The sequence below is a fragment of the Protomyctophum bolini genome (assembly GCF_963924005.1).
Source record: "Protomyctophum bolini genome assembly, chromosome: 7".
Lineage (NCBI taxonomy): Eukaryota > Metazoa > Chordata > Actinopteri > Myctophiformes > Myctophidae > Protomyctophum > Protomyctophum bolini.
The window spans coordinates 33,801,881-33,818,606 of record NC_137868.1 but is presented as its reverse complement, the minus strand read 5'-3'; the positions used below and the strand labels follow the sequence as shown (position 1 = coordinate 33,818,606).

Below are 16,726 nucleotides of genomic sequence, written 5' to 3'. Positions count from 1 at the left end.
AGTACTACTGAATATCTTTTCCATTAAATCAATATTTAATCACTGAATTCCAGATGTCCTTCACCTCTCCCCAACTCTTCACTCCTCCAGTTAACTTCAGATAACATGGTGTAGGATACATACATGCATGGCTTGATAACATTTTCATTGCAAATTGTTGTATTTTAGAAGTGGTTGAGGAGAGCCGAGGTCCAGCAACTCCTGAGGAGATCTCTGGCCTGGAGGAATTCATCCCAACCAGACTCACCTGTGTCACTCTGCTCAAGGTCTGCATCACAGTCTCCATGGCAGAATTCAACCTGCTGCATGCACTCATGCCTGTCATCATGGGACAGAAGGTAATGTCCACCTCTAAAATACACGTTTGCTCAATTAGTAAAATAAATACATTAAAAAAAGGTTGCTGACCTCATATGATTTAGAGGTTTTAGAGTGATAGAAAATATATACAGGTAAATATACTGCATCCCTTCATCATTAAGTATCACTTATTTCCCAGAACTCTTCTTCATTTCTCTTTGCTAATGTTATTGCTGTCCTTATCTCCCAGGCTCCGGCAGGGCCGGTCAGTGTGCCGGCGTTCCAGCCTGTACGCCCGCTGCCAGCCCTGCAGTTCCAGGTGGAGAGAGTAAACCTGGAGCACACTGTGCCTATGTACGCTCAGGAGCTGGTCAGCACTGTTAGCAGTCTGAGCCTGCCCTCTGATAACTTGCTGCACCACTGCTACGCACATTGCTACCTCAAGGTCAGTGGACGATGCTATTCCACTTTGTATTATGCTGTTCCACTTTGTAGTGATATGTTCTTACTGTTCTCTGCAAAGTAATGTCTGTGGTGAGGAATACAGGCTCAGGCTGTTGGTGTGGTTCACAGCTATCACAGTATTACACCTCTGCGGGACCCCGGTCAAGTGGTTAATGAACAAATATGCATAGGATAAGCTTCACTTATCTCTTTTGTTATTTTTCATAATGGCTGTCTAAACTGAATCTAAGGGCCCCTTGAGTTGAGACATACATAATACACCTCTACCAGTGCTCATGGCCACTGCTGTCTTAACGGGAGGTCAACAAGTCAGCCGCATGGCCACACTTGCAACTCAGGTCTGGAATTACCCTATAATGACCCTCTTAATGACCCTGTTCATCTGGCCATAAACAGCCCAGCAGTCTGTTTCTATGTGAGCACCGGTCAAGCACTGGCCTGAGTTTATGGATCTCACCCTGTACCTGCAGTATACTATACTATACTGAATAAAGTACTGTCGCCTATTATAATGACATGCCCAAAATAGGGATACCAGATTGAAAGTTGGGCCAGAGGGGGTCTGAGTTGAGAGGGTATTTGAATTTAAAACAACCCAAGTGTTCCACCACCGTGAAGAGCATGTGCATTTCTGTCTGTGGGGTTAAGTTATGGAATGTTAAACATAATAACAATGTCACGCACATTAAAAACAGTTCAAGCATTGTGGAAAGATTCAGATTTACGTTCATTGCATATACTCTTTGTTAAACATAATAACGTAACATTAACGTCTTTTAATCCACTCTAAAGGCTGATTCATAGTTTCAAAATGTAATGCAATGATGCAGTCCAGAGCTGTTAAAAGAGGGCATGGCCAGTAGTGTTCCTCCAACATTTAGGTGAGAAACAGATCATTCTCTATCCTGGTATGATGTGGGGTGGCCTGGTCAGGTCTTGGATGTGTTTTTCTAAGGGCAGGATGTTTGCCAGGTACACTGGCAGCCCTTATCACAGGGTCACCACGGGGTTAACGGTCAACCGATGGGTAGCCAAAGACCACTCCATCCAATCAGCATCCACATCCGCCAAGGTTCTAACTCTACTTCTGAATTCTGGCAGTGGGATCATGGCGGGGTGGAGGTCATTCTGGTCGCAATTCACTCCATTTAGGAAGTGATTTGAAATGGGGATAAGCAAAGGCTTATCTCGGTGTCTGTTTTACTGACACTGGCTGTCAGAGATAGGGTGCCTGTCTGGAGGAAATATCTTGCTACTTCTAGGGTTGCAGAGAGAGGAGGCTACAGTTTAGTCTCTCATCCATCCAGCTCTGTTTTTCTTTTATGTACCACATTTGAAGTGGATGGGCTCTGAGAACAGCAATGTTCTTAGGTTATTATGCTGGCTCAAAGATTAACATAATTTAGCTTGCAGATGGTTTCTTAAAACACTTGATAATGTTAAAGTGGGGGATCCTATTCTTCTTGCAACAGTATGATTCAATTCTACCAGGTACGATATGGTTTATAGAATTATACCCATATACCAGTCGTCTTATTATAAACCAATTATATTTTTAGTCTTGTCTTAATATTTGGCCTGTCTGTGCTGAGCCATCTGTACATTCTAGTGGCTTAATCTGCCTTCGCGTACGGCAATTGAATGAATCCCACTCTGTGCTTCTAGCAGCTGCACGTGGGACAGTTGCTGTTGTCACAGCTGGGCCCAGCCATCATCCAATACCACCGATATTAAACAGGACTTCATCCACCATGTCCAGTATTAACAGTATGTAAACAGAGAGGTTACAGTACTGTATGTGTCCAGCAGCATGGATAATGAGACTGTGATTAAGAGACATGTGGGCAGTAAGAGACACCGTGTTTAGATCAGCAGGCCTATAAACCTCTCCCCCTAGACCAGTATGGAACTATTTACAATCATGCTGTTGCTGAACAGTAGTCTTGGCTTCAACAGTGTTTAAAATCATTTTTACCCTATGTATAATATATGCCACTTCATGACATGTCCTTCACATCAATGATGTTTTATATTGAGTTGGTTAATGCTTATGCATTATTCATATTATTAATATATTATTACTATTTAATATATACTTATATTATATTACTTATATTGCAGCAGCCTCTGGTGGTATCATGTGTTTAAGAGGGATTCTCCGTGAAGGGATCAGCATGAGGCCATGTGGCTGACATCATCTCGCAGACTATGAGACTGACTTGTCGACAGGCGAACGAACAGTAAACATGGCTGAGGGGATGTTTTTACTCTTGCCCATACTGTACCTGCCAACATTAAGCTGTGAAAGAGAGGGAGATTTTACCCTCAATGCCCCTGCCCCAACATAACCCCACACTATTGTGAAAGTATTTCACTTTCACTTACTTTTTACTCACTTAAAAATGATTCTTATATTCATAGCTGACAATAACATAAATATAACCCACAAAATGAAAAAACATTTTAATCAAAAGGCAACATCTAAAATGTACATCAAAATAAATGAAATGCAGACATTGATTGTGTGTGTATGTGTGAGTGTGAGAGACTACTAACTATAACCTGAACGACAACGTATTGGGGTTAGAGAGGAGAAGGTCTCGCACCCAAGTGGACTGAAATTTAGAAGTGTATTTATTTTGGTAACTGTTGAATCCATTTTCACTTTTCAGCACTAGACCTAGCAGTGCAGGCTTGACTGAGCGTAGTGACGAGTGACGCACATCAGGCAGGGTTGTTTGCGCATGTATTGCATGAAATCGGGAGATTAATCCATTCTGGGCGGGAAGCCCTGTTGGTCTTTTAAGGATTGTTATACTGTAGTTTAGCTATTGAAAAATATATTTTTGAAAAATCGTGAAAATGTGACACAAATCTTTGAATTATATCCTTTCAGATTGAACATTTTTAACTAAAATATTTGCTTCTGGGGGGTCCCTGGAACATCGTATTTTCAGATGGGGGTCAGTGGCCAATTACATATAATTATATGGGTCCTTAACATGAAAATATTTGAGAACCACTGACATAGAAACATCGTTTTTTCAGAAAACTGATTTAGAAGACATTTGTAGAATGTCTAAATGGGTTAATGGGAGAAATGACCAATCGGGAGCACAGCGGGAGAAAGAGTTAGATATAGGGAGACTCCCGTGAGACTGTAAGCACAGCTCTGCTGAAGACAGACAGACAGACAGACAGACAGACAAATGGACAGACAGACAGGGTCAGATCAGTTTAGAGGAACATGTAGAGAGACCGACCCTGCTGTCTGCATGTGCTTGCATATTTTCTTTTCAGAAGCCATGCGCTCAATGAGACCTGACATGTTTCTTTTCCCCCGTGAATCCAAGAAAAGGCTTGAGCTATAAAGTTCTGACTCCGTGTCTGTTCTCCACTTTTCTCTGCTATCTCCCTGTCTCTGTCTTTCTCTCCCATCCCATCCCATCCCACCACACTCCCTCCCTTCCAATGTTCCTCGTTCCCACACAATACGTCCGTCCGTCCGTCCGTCTGTCCATCCATCCATCCATCCATCTCTCTCTCTCAATTCAATTCAAATGAGCTTTATTGGCATGAGAAAACGTACGTTTACATTGCCAAAGCAGATGTGGAACAAGACAATCAAAATAAAACAATGTATTCACAAATAAATATTGGATATAAATTGGAATTAAATAAAGGTGTAAACAGAGCTGTGTTACATTTACACTTTGGGTAATACTATCTTGTGAAACTATAAACATTTTCTTGTCAGAGATAGCTATACAATATACATCTATATAGGAGACGTTAGCTTTATACTTTTGATCAACAAGTGTTGATCTCTCTCTCTCTCTCTCTCTCTCTCTCTCTCTCTCTCTCTCTCTCTCTCTCTCTCTGTATCTCCCTCCAGGTGTTTGGGTTCCAAGCAGGCCTGACATGTCAGGATGGTTCAGGGAGTTTCCTGCCCCTTATCCCCATCATTCCCTCCTTCAGCACGGCTCTCTATGGCAAGCTGCTCCAGATGGCTGCCCACTGGTGAGTGACACCTCTCTAACCACGATAAGATGAGGCTTATTTTGACTGGCCATGCACGGGAGAGAAATCCCCCTTGTTAACACACATTTTGAAAATCTGTTTGGCAACGTCAGTTGTCACACTCCCTACTCTCTCAAAGTTCTTTTAATCCAGCGCCAAAACATTTGTTGATGACCTGACGCTGTATTTATCGATGCACAAAGGTGGTTATGTCTCTCCGCATTCCTTCTTCTGACATTTATCAGTTACTTTGTAACATACCCTTGTTCTCTCAGCACTCCTTGACTCCTTGATGTTTGCAAGCTTCAGAGCACATCTTAACACCTCAAGAGTGTCTCCCAGTACATTGATTAGTTATTATGGTAACAGGAACGGTCGCCCCTTTTCCATCTCGCCCCACTACTCTACCTAGCTGTAAATAACAAACATAAATTAATGTTGGTGATTATATAAAAGGTATTATATTCATTTATAATTGTTAAGTTCACTCTGTATATCCATGGGCATAATAACATCATGATGCCATTACAAAACATGGGCTACATATGGAAGAAATGTGTTTAATAAAACGAAATGAACTGCTAGAAGGTCCTAAATTAAGTTAATTAAGCAGTCACTGTCTCTGTCTCATGTTATTCTTACTTGATTTTTTTTAGATTTTAGAGATCGACTACTATACAATCAAATAAATCTGTATATAAGATCATTTTAGATTTCAGGGAGGGAGGGAAATACTAAATTAACTGTTAACTACATTAACACTTTTCGCTGGGGCGAGTTGGTAAAGGGGCGAGTCGTCTGGTATTCGTTATTATTGCATTGATCAGTAATTAATTATTATGAGTAATTCTCATGGACACACCAGTATATTCTAATACCAGCAGTAAGACGCCCTGAGGGCATCCGCCTGGGTGACGGCAGACTGCTGGGCAAGCGCTGGCACTTTGGCATGGGGGGTCAGATCAACATATGAAATGAATTATGTACTGGCCATATATGGAGCTTGAGTGTACAGGGTTTGATGATGTCAGATCAACATAATGGAATGTCATAACTGGTCAGCTCGATATATGGAGATCTATGGGCGGCAGCGGGGCAGTGTCTCGGGCCTGTTGAGAACTCTAGTTTTCGCCGGCTGCCGGGCGCGGCTGCACCAATAACTTTTGGGCGGGCCAGTCTAGAGTTTGAATGGACAGGTATGGGAGACATCGAAGAAGGACGCAGGTGGGGGTGGATCAACATATGGAATGTCAGAACAGGTCAGATCCATATATGATTATCCAGTCTTCTCCATGTATGGCTATCCAGGATTTGATGAGGTCAGTGTTGTGGTCTTCATATATGGAGACGGCCATATACAGTATGGAGCATGTTACGAGGTGTGATGGACTGACGCCCATATATGGTGGAGTGACGGAGTTTTGCAGGTTTTCATAGTAATCTGCAACTTGCGGTCACAATAAGGCTTGTTGTAATCGATCTCGACTTTGCTGCACACTAGCTTCAACAGAAGTCTCCAACATGCACACAAGATAAAGATACAATATATAGATATATTTGCTACATTTCGTGTAGCTCTCTGTAGTGTGTTCCATCTATGGACATATATTGTTCTTTGTATCATGTCCTTGTACTCCTGGCACTCTAAATCCTCGACCTGTTGTCTCTGGCACCGGGTCAAACCTTAAACAATGCCAGTCTCTTTGGACAAGAGTGACCGCAAAATGCTTAAAATGCAAATTGCAATATGTGTCCTTGTCCCGCTCGGCTTGTCGTGCAGCCCCCGGCTAGCATCGTGCCTAGTTTTTGCGCGTTGTTTATGTTGATCAATCAAGCGGTTGTGGCAGCTGGCGTGGGCCTCGGACGAGATGGCAGCGCTCCATGTGTGGATATGGGAGTTTTTGGTTTGAGCCCATCATCATGAGTATGTCACTATGGCAGGAAGCAGTCAACGCCGTGGCCTGGACCACTGATATGTTGGCTTCACCCACCAAACATCATGCAGCCGGTCTTGGGGAAGACCCATCTGTAACACGGACTAGATGGGGGGAATTTCATCTGTGTTTTCTTATTTACACAGTATGTACCAGTGATGTAACACTATAACAATTTGTGCCCATATGTGAACATTTTCATCCGTGTGTGTGTGTGTGTGTGTGTGTGTGTAGCACTGCAATAAATTGTGTGCATATGTATCCATTCATCTATGTGTGTGTACGTGCATGGCATGCGTGCACATGTGCGCGCATGCGTGCGTGTGGTGTCAGTGCCGGTACAGCATGCTTTATGTACCAGGGGACGGAGGGAGCAGCATCTTGCGGGCAGGGCATCAGAAGAAGGTTTTTAAAGTGATGGATGAGCCTTCGGTCTTTCAGCGGTTCAGAGGAAAACAGAAAAACAGAGTCATCGGGGAAGGAATCGCTGTAACAACTTCTCACAGACGTTGAAGCGGGGGAGAGGAAAGTTTCATGGTGCCGTAGGACCAAAACAAAACTGTTACTATTGACCTGATCCTGTCCTAACAGGGATGACTCACTGCAGGGAATGTCCCAGAGAGAGATAGAGAGAGAGAGAGGGTTGAGAGTAATGGGGAGAGAGAGAGAGAGAGAGAGGTATTGTGATTCCAACTGAGAAGCTGGTGGAGTCAAGAGAATGGAGCCGGGATGGGGAGAAGAATTGAGAAAGGCTGAAGTAGATGGATGGAGAGGTGGATGGAGGAGGTAAACGACAGGTCAAGAGAAGAGAGACGCTAGAGAGGAAAGCGGGACGAGGGTGATAAAGAGATGCGGGGGAGCAGGACAGGTTGGCTGGGAGGATAGGAGACGATCAGGGGGTCCCGTTGAGGACAGAGTAACGAGGAAAACACAGGAGGGACGAGTGATGGAGTGAGGATAGGAGATCGGAGGACGGGACAAAGACATGGAGAGGAAGAGGAATTCCAGTGTGGAGCCAGCGGGGCGTCAGGGAAGATTTATAGGCCTGCGCAGGTCGCCGAACGAGAGGAACGAAGGCAAACATTAAGGCTTCAGAGGTGCAGTGGAGGGAATTCTCCAGAGTCGCTCACTGTGTGTGTGTCTTTGCAGCCTACATCTGGGAGATTTGCGCACACACGTGCGCACGCACACGCGTACTTGCAGTATACATACTGAGAGAGGCGTACACGTGCCTTACACTTTGACACATGTATGCATGCTCTCTGTCTCTCAAACACACACACACACACACACGCACTGCCCTCTGCCCTCTCCCTCACACCTTGCGGTCAATGTGCCTGTTAAAGCAGGAACTACCTCTGTTAAAGCACTAGCTTGGGAATCGATTTCCTCCCATTAGTTTGGACTTAAACATGTCAAAGACCTGCAGATGGTTTTGACTTCTCCTGACTTCTTCTCCAGGCTGCAGACTGCCTCCGCTGTACAAAGAATAGTTGGCCACATAGACAACCACAAAGCACAGAAGGCCATATTGTGTGCCTGTGCGCATATGTGTGTATGCGCGCACGTGTGTGTGTGTGTGTGTGTGCGTGCGTGCGTGCATGCGTGCGTGCTGGAACTGCATGTGTTTTAAGCATGTGTCAGAAGGGTGTGTGTAGATACTTGCATACACTGGGGCATGCATTCATACATAAATACATACGTGCATGCACATGTGTGCGTGTTGGCAGAGCCCTTTTCCCCGTGCTCTCTCTCTGCTCCTAATAAGAGACTGCTAGCTGCCTGTTTGATCTCTGGGTCCCTTTCTTCTGCCCTGCCTCACTCATATAGTGGATTCAGATGTCAAACGGATGTTATTTTTCTTTCTGACAATCACTAGATGTTTCTCATCTCCTGAGAGTCTTCCAGATCAATACCCTCCCGTGGCTTTGCTTTCACCCAGAAGCAGTGCCAAAAATAAAATAGAAAATACACAGACAACTTCTCACAGTCTCCTTGACGCATTAAAAGCAAGCACTGTATTCCCCCCCACCCCCCGCCTTCAGCATGCCTCTGATGGAACAAGAACACGTTCAGTAGAAACTATGAGGTGTGGGACGCCTTATCTTGCATACATATTATTCATACATGGGCAAACATTTCTTTCTTTTCTTTTAAAACGATGTTTCTGCACTGCTGGCCTTAACCCGATTACTTCTGCTTGGTTTCCATCGCCTCATTCCCCTAGTTTACCTTCAGCAGTTTGACACTTCCGACACCCTTGGCAGGTTGGAAGTACTTCTCGAACAGTTGGCTGTTTGTTTGGCTGTCAGCTCACCTTGTGGGTGATAATGGGACCGGTATTGTCAGGTCCTGCGTGGCTCATATTTGACCCTGTCTGAATGAGAGGTACTGCTGTCTTACTCTCCTGACCTGACAGTGGCTTCAGTCAAAATCTAATTAACACACTCTGACAGTTTACTGGAGGAAGAATGATGATAAACTGGTTCGACAGAGACAAAGAGAGTCTAGTGTGTGTGTGTGTGTGTGTGTGTGTGTGTGTGTGTGTGTGTGTGTGTGTGTGTGTGTGTGTGTGTGTGTGTGTGTGTGTGTGTGTGTGTGTGTGTGTGTGTGTGTGTGTGTGTGTGTGTGTGTGTGTGTGTGTGTGTGTGTGCAGGTAGACTAGGTAAGAATGGGATGCAGTAAAGGGTCTACAGTATATCAGTAATTTAATAACATGATCTCTGTATCCTCTTGTTCTAATGTTTCACACATGTTGGCTGAGGATGAGGCTCACTGTTTCAGGGCAATTTCAACACATTTTCAAAATGGGGTTATGAGGTTAAATTGTTTTGCAGTGATGAAAATGTGTGTTGCAGGGGGAAAGAGACAAGTGGGACCTGTGTGTGTGTGTGTGTGTGTGTGTGTGTGTGTGTGTGTGTGGGCACAGACTAAAACATGGGGTGTGCGGATGGACAGGTAGACTTACAGTACAGTAGACAGACAACTTGTTCTAGGAGCTTTCATACTTCCAGGGCTCTTCTTCCCCTGGAGGTGAAAGCCGTAGCTCAGGAGTGCCCGGGTCTCTGGATCAGCTGAGAAAGGCACGCCACCAGGTGGTAGCATTTAATTGGGCTTTATTGATGTTTGTTTTGGGATTACTACTCAGCACTGATGTAATACTCTTCAACCACAACCACTCCCCCCCCCCCCCCCCCCTCCAATATGTCATGTTTTCTCTGAGTGAGGGGAAGACCCTGACACTGAGACCGGCTGGGGAAGCTCTTTAAGCTCGGAGGAAATGTGGAGAGTGAGAGCCAGGAGTCCTCAGGAACGAGGGAGCATTGAACAAGAGAGAGAGGGGAGTTTGGAAGTACACAGATGGACACACACACGCGCTTACACGCGCACTTACGCACACACACACACACACACACACACACACACACACACACACACACACACACACACACACACACACACAGGGAGAGTGAGACTGTGGGCAAAGAAAGAGAGAGCCTTCTCTGGTTGCCTTGTCAGTCTCCAGTAGCTTTGTTATGCAGATTCCTGGATCAACTTTTCCATTACCAATGTGGAAGGTAGCTGAACATTTATCTGCCTCTGGACTCTGTGTTATTAGAAGTGAGTGGTGATTGACAGGAGAGAAGGGAAGCTGGGAGAAGGGAAGAAGGTGATGTCATATGCGCTCACATCCAGTATGCACGCAGACCATCTCATCTCTCTCTCTTCTTTTTTCTTACTCTTTTACTCAAACACAAACTCCCTCTCTGTACAGTGTCTTTCTCTTTCACTTACTCTCACAGATTCACCGCACGCACACACGCACGCAGGCACGCAACGCAGGCTCGCAACGCAACGCAGGCACGTGCAGCAGTCCCAAGCTGGAGCAGGCCTGTATGACTGCCAGGTCATCACACAGGGATTTGGATGGACTGGGCATCTGTGAAGACCCGGCACCTCTCCTGATGAGTTGGCCCACTGTGCATGGCTCCTATTCCTCTCCGCGTCACCACATAGGACCCTTTACGAAGGGGCTTTCACGAGACAGAACACACACACTCTAGGTCTGTCTCTGTCTCACTCTCTTTCTATCTCGTTCTCTCTCTCTCGCTTGCTCCCTCTCTCTGTCATGAAGCAGCAATTTAATTTTTTTGCTATCATCTCTTCAATTTGGCTCAAGGTTTTGCTGGGAGCCAAATAGTAGTAGTGTGTAGTAGGATAGCTTGCTCAATCAAAACTTGACTATTGTAACTCCCTTCTTACTGGCTTACCGGCATGCGCACTTAAGCCTTTCCAATTGTTAAAAAATGCCGCAGCTCACTTGGCCTTCAACCAGCCAAAATTCTCACATGTCTCCCCCCTTCTCCGCTCCCTCAATTGGCTCCAGGTCGCTACCCGCACTGAGTAGAAAACTCTGATGCTGACCTTCAAAGCAGTCAAAGGTATGGCACCCCCATATCTTGCCAGTCTGATCGGACCCTACAAACCCTCCCACGCGCTCAGAACAGCCTACACAGGGAAGCTAAAGGACCTTCACTAAAATCTCTGGACAATGCTCCACAGTCCACACGTCCCAAACTCTTCTCCCATATGTCTCCAAAACTATGGAATGCACTTCCCATTGCAATCAGATCCGCAGACTCACTCTCAATCTTCTACCGTAGTCTAACAACCCACCTCTTCAGACTCCATCTTAAGCCGTGGCACTTGCCCTAGCCTAGACGACCTTACAGGCGTATGCAAAGGCTCAGTTTATGTTATATAGATAGCATTTTATGTAGACATAGCACTCTATATTGTAAAAGCATAGTTTCATTATATATTTTTCATTCATTCAAACTAGAGTTCTCAACAGGCCCGAAAATTAAGGCCCAGCCCGCCCCTCATCAAACCACTCAAGAGAATGTCCCCGCTACCACCCTTAGATCTCCATATATGGAGCTGACCTGTTCTAACATTCCATATGTTTATCTGACCTCACCAAACCCTATGTACACTCAAGACATGCTCCTTATATGGTCAGTACAGAATTCATTCTATGTTGATCTGACCCCCATGCCCAGCCGTCTGTCGTCAACAAGGCGGATGCGTACACGCGACCTCGCCCTAAGCTTCTCGCCCTTACTGGTACTACACATCGAGCATTAAATCTACCCTAAAATAATACCCCTCCCCATACACACATACACAAACACCAGTTGGTTGTCGTGACTACAACAAAGGTCCTTCTCTGAACCCTCACTCCCTCCCTCCCTCCTATCCCAGCACTCTGTGCAGCGGGGACAGCAGCTATTGTGTTTAGGCTTCGCCACGGCTAATATATAACTGATACTGAGTGTCGGCCGATGTTAAACAGTAAACCGAATGCCACTCAGTCATTGTCGGTGGATGGATGTGCTCACAGTGCGATTGGTGTCAGAGAAGTTCAGTTGTGATGAACAAACATTGTCAATAACTGCTGCATGTTTGTTTGTGATGCTTCTCCCTCATGGAAAAAAGAGAGTTAATAGACTATTATTATACCATTATAGAAAAGTGCAAAAGTCCTTAAACTTTCTAAACTGATATGAGGGAGTAAATCGACCATGCATGTCAAGTCTCCTCAATTTTCTCTCTTCATATAGGCTACCATTAAATCGCCCGAAAAGGGCTTGGCTAGCAAGAAGCTGAGATCCTGTTAAATGAACTTTCACTCCCAGTGAATTAGAGTGCAGCTGAGAGGCATCAGGCTCTACTTATCCCTAATGAAAGGCAGCATACAGGGCCGCAGACTTCACAGGGACTCGACCAAGAGTCTCAATTGGCCTGGCTGTTAAACCTGTTATCCCAGATAAAATGGGTGCCTGTAAAAGAGAGGTGGTGGGGGTGGAAGTGCCACCTGCATCGATCTCCCCAAAACCAAAATTCAACCACAATTTCACTCTCCATCATGTGCGTGGGTACACACGCACGCACATACACAGCCAGTCAGCCACTTCCCCATTTCTATTAACATTCCTCATGCAAGGCCACTTACAGAGGCTGTCCAAGGTCGGGGCCCACCAACCAACCACCAAACCCGCGGCGGCTCCGTGTGGCTCGTCGCATCGCAGGCCATAATTCAGCCCCACGGCGGCTTTTATGTGGCACTTTTAGCAGCCCCCGTTTCTCGCCCAGCTATTTCTGACGGGCTAATTTCTTAAGGCATGTGGCCTTACAGGTGCATGTTATATAGCCTGAACAGGCTGACTAGTCTCGTCTGGGACGTTTCTGAATAGAAAAGAACGTATGTTTTCCCTTGATATCTGATTATTACGTCTCTTATTTTTTACACTTTCAATGGTTGGTTCATATTTTTATTTATTTTTCAACACCTGAAGGATTTTTTTTGTTGAAAAGTGAAACAGAGGCCATGACTATGTCTGGTGTAGTGGTCTAGACCACAGCTTAGCTCAGGTACTGATTTATGAGGGCTGTGCAAGGCCTTTGGGGCATGAGGCTTCTGGCTTGGTTGTAATGCCTCATTACTCCTTGTTTACAGCTAGCCATAGCTTGCTGCTCCTGGTCTGTGTCTCCAACCACACGCGAGAATAGGAGGAAAAACGCTGTGTCTATTCCCCTGTACTGAGCCAATGAAGACGGCCCTGCAGATCAGATGCATTGTATGATTGTAGGGTGGGAAACTGACATCATACTTGGTTGTTTAGTTTAGTGTCCATTTCAGGTGACATCATTAAGAGGTATTATTTCTTATTTACTTTCAAAATGCAGACCATGTTATTACTAAAAATAATTTTGGCAGGTGAAAAGCAAGAATGGCTGTTGGCATTTGGAATCCAAAAGCCAAGCCACTGCAGCTGGTATTTGAAAAAGTTCCTATGCTTCCCCGAGCGTATGCCTACAGTATATGACTTATGACAAGTATCAAGTGAATGATGTCACACTTAGCTACTGCCTTGACAGTATTGCCCCTCGACTAAACTTTGATTGCTGTTGATTCCATAATGAAGTAATCACTTGTGTTACTCATCGTCTGCTTAAAGGAGACTTTTGTTTAGGCCGGGTTAAAGTTACTGAAAGCCACTATGGCGAAGGCTAATTCAATGACCCTAAATCAACTTGTGGTAGCTGTGGTCATGCTCAGCATTGACTCGTGGTTCAGGGCCAGAAGAGCAGCGGAGAATTAATTTAGTCAAACAAGGCGACATGAGCACAGCCCTGCCCTTTACTCAGATATAGAGGGGAATGAACGTTCAGGCAGAAGAGATTTTTTTTTACACGATGAAGCTGAGGGGAAGGGAGGGCACACATTACAACAAGTAGGCCTGTATGTATTAACAGGTGTGTATTAAAAGTCTGGAATGGCATATGATGTAATGTTCCACTTTACACTTCGAAGCGTAGGGGTGCATGGGGTTGTGAGCCTCAAGGTTCAACACATATTTCGTGTGGCACAGTCTATAAAATATTTTGGCCAACTCGGTGGTGAGCCCTTCTTTTTTTTTCTCCAACTACAGCTGGTGATAGACCGTTTAATTTGGTTTTATGGCTGACAGAGATCAATGGATGTATTGAGGAGCCGAGAGAAAGGCGTCAGTGAATGATGCTTTAAACACTTCTTAAATCTGAGTTTTTCTGTTTACTATTTCAATAGTGCTGAGAAAAAAATAATGCTATTTGTATCAAAATAGCTTTATACCCTGTATATAGTGATGCAATGTGACATAGCTCTGTTTACAAAATGCTGTAACCCCTCCAACTGTATATACTTTCCCCATTTTCAACTGTTTTTTATTATATTTGGACACTTGCTTTGGCAATGTAAACGTACGTTTTCTCGTTCCAATAATTTGAATTGAAAATGTAATGAGAAGCTGGAGCTCAGGTTGACATCTCAGTCATGATGGAGGCATCATTTTGTTTATCCCAGGTCCTTACTCATTCTCCCATCAGAGCTGTGTGCTTGCTTTCACGACTATGAGTGTCATTGCATCAGACTGATGAAGGCTGGATAGCTGAAACATATGTCACCTTTCCTGAGAAAACATTGACTTTTATTTCTGAGTGCGACCTGGCTGCGACACTGAGTTCATTGCCCAAATGCGGTTTGTCATTTGGTAGCAATTTAGACTATGTAGACTTTTTTTCCCCTACAAATATGGTAATCTCAAGTCTGTAATGTTTTTAAGGGATGATGTTCAAGCAATATATATATATTTTTAGTATAATACAGATGCAATTATTCTATCAAATGTATTTCAGGCTCAGTTGGAGCCACGATGCCGTGTGGCTTCCTGAGCAGCTGTGGTGGATGTTTTTGACAGGCCGAAAGACTCGATTAATTCCTGAATTAGTCATCTGAGGAAGGGGAGCTTGAGGGAGGGAAAACAGTGAGAAATGGGGAAGGGCCGGTGGATTATCAGCTCTCTCTGGATTATCATTTACTGCCGTATAGGCATTCCACTGTCTGCTCCACTCCACCACAGCCTCAGCTCTGCACCTCGGCATCCCAGCGTCACTGGTTGGAAGAGGATGTTCTCTGTCATTTGTGAGTGAAAAAGACAGAAAGAGAGAGATCTAAATGGTCACCTTATTCTTCTAATGTATTATTTAATCTTTATTTAACCGGATGAACTTTGTTTCACCAATGTGGTTGAGGCCGCCTTCTTATTTTTGAGTGACAGTCAGGCAAAAGTCAAAAGGGCATTTGAGGGCTCGTCCGGGGAATTAGATTAAAGTGAAGAATGCACAATGCCGCATCAGGCTACTGAATTTGTTATGACAACAACTAGACACAAAGTTGCAGTGACGGCAGGGAGCAGAGATTGGAGCTGATGTGATATTAGGTCTTTGGAGAGCTTTTCTCTGTGTATCCATATAAGGAACCGCGTGTCCTCCACAGCTGGACATGTTGGACAGAGGCAGGAAGCTATACTGTATAGTGTACACACACACACACACACACACACACACACACAGCACATAGCTCTCTCTATGTGTTTTCCTTTAACGCCTGATGAACCACGTCATTGCCATTATCTCGCCTTGCGGTTTGCAGCTGTCTGCACAACTTGATTAAAACATTTCTTTTAGTAATCCCAGTGTAATGAAGCCCTCTCCTGAGAATGGATCTCTGTGTGTGTGTGTGTGTGTGTGTGTGTGTGTGTGTGTGTGTGTGCGTGTGCGCGCATGTGTGTGTGCGCATGTGTGTGTGCATGTGTGCGTGCGTCTCGGGTCGGGGGTGCTCCGGCTGGGAAGAAGGGGAGGATATAAGGAGTGTTCCTTTCTTTGAAGCGTTTGGGCTGCTCAGGGCTGATGATTGAGAAATGCACACATGGCACACCTTTGACCCTGGGGAGCCACAAACCCTTCAGCTCTATATCTACAGCCACCGCTTCAGACCCAACTCCAGCACGCAGCCATTGTAGAATTATTTGGCCATAGCTTGTGCTATGGATGCGGCTTTGCAGACCTTTCTGTTGAATTAAGCGTTGTCTCCAAACATGTGCTTTCCGTATTATTGGTGAGATGCCCACTGTTTTTAAAGGTCAGCTTCCATACAGCATAATCTGCCTGTTGTGGCCATAGACCAGGGTTGTAGATCTAATATGACGCCATTGACAACAACAGTGGCCAACGTTACATCAATGGTCCGTCCACTGCGACCACAGTGACAGTCTCAGTGGACTGGCTGTCAGAACAGTACAGTAGATGGAACGGAGCTCTGGGTGGGAAGTCGGAACAACTGAATTGAAAAATGCCAGGGGGCATTTCATGTCATCCCCCACACACACACACACACACACTATGTTGGCCAGATAGGTGTTATTGTTCAGCCTAAAGTGGTTTGCATGATTTACTGCATGCATTTGTTTGAGGCATTTTTAAAGCTGTTTTTAAATGTTTTCATTTGGGACTCGGAGACACTGTAGTGGGTCTTTTGTAGCGAGATAAAAGAGGGGACTCGAGAGTGGCCCATAACTCACTGTGGTTATTTGGAGAGGGGTCAGTGACCTTGGCTTGGGGAG

General features: G+C 44.9%; 1 protein-coding gene across 2 annotated transcripts in view; it reads left to right on the top strand.

The window, feature by feature from the left end:
• vps13b (vacuolar protein sorting 13 homolog B) overlaps positions 1–16,726 on the top strand; it is a 445,793-nt gene that overhangs the window by 70,755 nt on the left and 358,312 nt on the right. For both annotated transcript variants that reach the window (XM_080768430.1, XM_080768431.1), the window contains exons 14-16: positions 169–338; positions 551–745; positions 4,661–4,785. In XM_080768430.1, coding sequence (XP_080624556.1) covers positions 169–338; positions 551–745; positions 4,661–4,785 — 490 coding nt within the window. The remainder of the gene's footprint in view (positions 1–168; positions 339–550; positions 746–4,660; positions 4,786–16,726) is intronic.